General features: G+C 45.4%; 1 protein-coding gene across 1 annotated transcript in view; it reads right to left on the bottom strand.

Annotated features, from left to right (window-relative positions):
* Positions 1-3,936, bottom strand: part of SCHIP1 (schwannomin interacting protein 1) — a 123,964-nt gene extending 120,028 nt beyond the window's left edge. The window contains exon 1 of the mRNA XM_011379660.2: positions 3,786-3,936. Coding sequence (XP_011377962.1) covers positions 3,786-3,890 — 105 coding nt within the window. The 5' untranslated portion in view covers positions 3,891-3,936. The remainder of the gene's footprint in view (positions 1-3,785) is intronic.
* Between the last annotated feature and the right edge of the window lie 6 nt (positions 3,937-3,942).

Raw genomic sequence — 3,942 nt, 5'->3', positions numbered from 1 at the left:
TGGGAGTCCTGGTTGTTGGGCTGAAGGTCTCCTCCTCCCCACCTGTGTCAGGCATTCGTGCCAGGCACAGTGGAGCTACTGGGGAAAAGGCAGCGAAATAAGTAACCTTGTAGCCCTCAAGACTCTGACATCAAGGTGGTGGTTTGGGACATCAAAGAGAGGTTTGCGCTGCCTGAGGCGATGCAGGTTTCTCTTGGAGCAGCTTGCTCTGAGAAGACAGCCAAAAGTTAGGTCACCTAAGTGTTTCCTTCAGAATTCCTCAGGCACCTCCATGCTCTGACACCACCAGTTCCTTAGCTCATCCAAGCTCATCCCCCTCCCCTGGCACCTGGCCCCAAAGGAGGGAGTAGCTGCTTAAACCCTCTAAGTAGCAAAGGTCAGCCCTAGGTTTTAGATCCCACCTAAATAGTATGCGTTTTTTTTTTTTTTTAATTTACCTCTAAATATTCCCTAAATTAGGGACGACTGATGTCAACACATTTTTGAGACCTCAGTTTGTCCTTTTGAGTGAAAGGAGATCTGGAGGGAGCGAGGAGAACTGAATTCTGTCATGGTTTTGCTCTGCAAAACTCAGTGTTACTCTATTAAAACAAATCAAAACCAAACCCTATCTGAGAGAAGAGACTCAAAAGTAATGGGATTTTCATTATTTCCTAGTTTATTTCTGCCCTTTTACTAAGGAAGTACAAAAAGGGACTAGTGATTAGGAAACCTTTTAAGTTTTTTCAGGGAAGTGGGAGCTCTTCCTCTCATTTCAAATTATTTTAAGCATTAAAAAAGGAAAGAAAACTTAGTCTGATGTGAGCATAAAGAACAAAACCCCTTTCATAGGTTTCTTTCTGGGACTTAAGGCAAATCACTAGACTTCTCTGGGCCTCAGTTTTCTCAACTATAAAATGAGAGGGTTGGCTTAAGTCTGTGGTAACATAAGCCATTCATTCATTCGATATTTGAGAAACTACATCCCAGGCACTGTCGCAGGCACTAGGTTACAGCAATTAAAAGTCAGGCAAGTCCCCTGGACTCAAATTAGATTCTAGAGAGATTGAAAATGAAGGAAAACTAAACAAGATAATGTCAAGTAGTGATAAGCACTAAGAAGAGACCCCAGGACTGCCTGGGTAGGAGGTGGCGTGCCTTCCTTCACTTTAGAGAATGTGATCAGGGACAGCCTCTCTGAGAAGGTGAGAGCTGAGTAGAGTCTGGAATGATGAGAAGGAACCAGTCACTCAATTCCAAAAGAGAACGGGCAACCTTTGGTGGTTCTCTTTATAGGTGAAAGAACACCTACTCCTCTTTTTTACTTTATATTCCTCCTTTCAATAGTACATAATAATTCTGTTAAAATGTATTTATACATAACTCTTTAAAGAACAGCAAAAATATCATTCGATTTGAAGAACTCCAAGACAGGCTTTCTCTTCTACACAATTCCTTTTTATTTCCAAGTTTCTGTCCTCATGGTTATAAATTTCCCACTTATTCTAGGCAGAAATCAACAGGATTTAAATCAGTGTTTTCCGAACTTTTACAACAGCGACCCACATTAAAAAATAAATCTTACCTTGTGACCTCGTGTATACATAAAAACGTAACAAAAGTTCTAAAAAGCCGAGCTGACCGTGACTACTTGCAATGCACTATAGTACATTCTATTTCATTTCATCTTTCTTAAATGCTAAAGTGATTTCACAGGTAACTCATAGTTTGAAAACACTATTATAAACTGCCATTGGCTAGTAATTTTGTTCAAAGACAAACCAAAACATGGAAAAATTCAATATTAAACGACCTCAAAGGCAACTTCTACTTCTCCTTTTTTCTGTACACATACTCGCTTTAAAGCAATGGAACCCTAATTTCTTTGTGTGAGTTGTGGAGGAAATGCCCAAAGGGGACATTTTCAGGAGGGCTAGGGTGGGGGGTGGGGAGAAGGAGAGAAACCCAAATATGCAAATTGTTTGTTAGGTGAAGAGATGCTTTTGGTTTCAAAGATTGCCCAAGAAAAGATTCACAAAGTCTTCACAAAAACAACAGGGGTACGTGCATGTATGTATGTGGGGGGTGGGGAGAGGAGGCCGTTAGTAAGCCATTAAATTTTAAGTACCCAGAGAGGTCCTTCTGCATCCCTACCTCTCCTTACCACAATCCCAGTTCCACATGGATGGATGTGTAACTGCAGCACTGAGAATCATACTTCGAATCTGGCATATAACACAGGAGTGCTCAATAACACATCGTTTAATAACTTTTGAATAATGGAGCTCATTGTCACCATAATCCTAACTTTGTATGTATACCCAATTATCACATTTTCCTGGAATGTATAAATGTCATGCAATAGTAAATGAAACTGATTTATCTTCAGGTCATTGTTTAAGTCCAGGGAGCTTAATGAGGTATTTTTCTCAAGCATTAAGTGGAAAAAAGATGTTTTCTATTGCAAGGTACAAGAGTTATGTTGGCTGTAATAGAAAGATTCCATGTCTGCTAGTGGTCATGGTAAAGCTAGGATTAAAACTAGCGTGTTAGTTTAATAGGTAGTTTCCCAAGGAACACTAACTAGTGGGCTCCATCAGCCAAGGGCTCTCTCTGATGGAAACTGTGCCAATTTCTCTGGGAAACGCGGTTACCATTCTCACCCCTGAAGTCAGAAGTGCATGCACCCAATTTCCAGTAGCCCCAGGGCCCTGGAGCCAAAGAATTACACCTGCAAGCAAGCATTTTTCCCACACTGCCACACAGCTGCCACACACAGAAAGCAGTACGTTTAAACGGGGCCCTTCAGCCCCATTTAAGGAAATCATTAATGATTTCAAATTACAACTGTTGCTTTATATCAAAACAGTGATAAATCGGGAAGCTACATTCATGATGCTTTCTCTTAAGTCATTTATCTGTTCTCCTCTCAGGTGCAAAAAAGATATTGAGACAAGTGTGAACCTGTCAGAGCTCCTTATTATACATGCAGCCCTCCTTTCGCCCCTCCCGTTCCCCACTCCAGCACCCCTCCCTCTCTGGATTTCCTGCATTGAGGCAGTGACCTCCGGTGAGGAAGTGCAAGAGGCACCTTATCAAAACAAGGAAGATTCACCATAGAGGGAGTTAGTCAGGCGACACAGGCGACGGAAGCTAAAACAACCCCCTCATCCTAGCAGGTCAATTCACTCCGTTCCCCCAGGTCAACAACAGGCCGGGTTTCAGAAAGGAAGAAAGTCCTGGAGGAGAGTGGTCACCCATCCAAATACAGGAGCATCCGCTTAAACGCAGGATGGAACGAACCCTGCTGCCAGACCATAGGTGTGGGCAGAAGAGTGTGTCAGCGTGTGCGCAGGGACAGCCTATATATGGGCAAGACATTAGTGGCAACGAAGGGAGACCCACCACGGTTGACAAAGCCACAACTATTATGACTTAAAATATCACCCGCAGGCACTGGCTTCGGTGCCAGAATTTCCTAGGATTTATTTTCAGGCAAGTGACTCACAACCACGTCTCCCTAAGTAATTCCATTAAAATGAGTCGCCGGTTCCACTAACCCGACTTTCCGCTGCCCTCTGGCTGCCCCTCCCTCCACTCCGCCCATCCAGCAAACCCAGATAGCTCGCAGACTGGGCAACCGTACCCCAGGGGAGCAGAAGGCAGGCTCTCCGGCCCGGCCCCCAGCCTCGGGATGGAATGAATGGGGCCGCAGGCCGGTGGGAGCGCGGGGAGGGCGCGTGCGGGCCTTGTGTGGGTTGTGTACGCGTGTGTGCGCGCGTGGGCACGCACCCCGGCCAACTTACGGAGGTGGAGTTGGTCCTCGCCTGGCCCTGGTTCCGCACCTCCTGCTCCCGGAACTGCAGTCCAGCCAGATGCTTCTCCAACGCCTCCCAGTCCATTGGGGGCATCGGGGGCTCCTCCGGGACGCACGACCCGCCGTCCGTGGGCTGAAGGCAGAGG

This window comes from Pteropus vampyrus, unplaced genomic scaffold (genome assembly GCF_000151845.1).
Source record: "Pteropus vampyrus isolate Shadow unplaced genomic scaffold, Pvam_2.0 Scaffold12, whole genome shotgun sequence".
Taxonomy (NCBI): domain Eukaryota; kingdom Metazoa; phylum Chordata; class Mammalia; order Chiroptera; family Pteropodidae; genus Pteropus; species Pteropus vampyrus.
The sequence above is the reverse complement of the archived record's forward strand: the minus strand, read 5'-3'. Positions and strand labels throughout refer to the sequence as shown.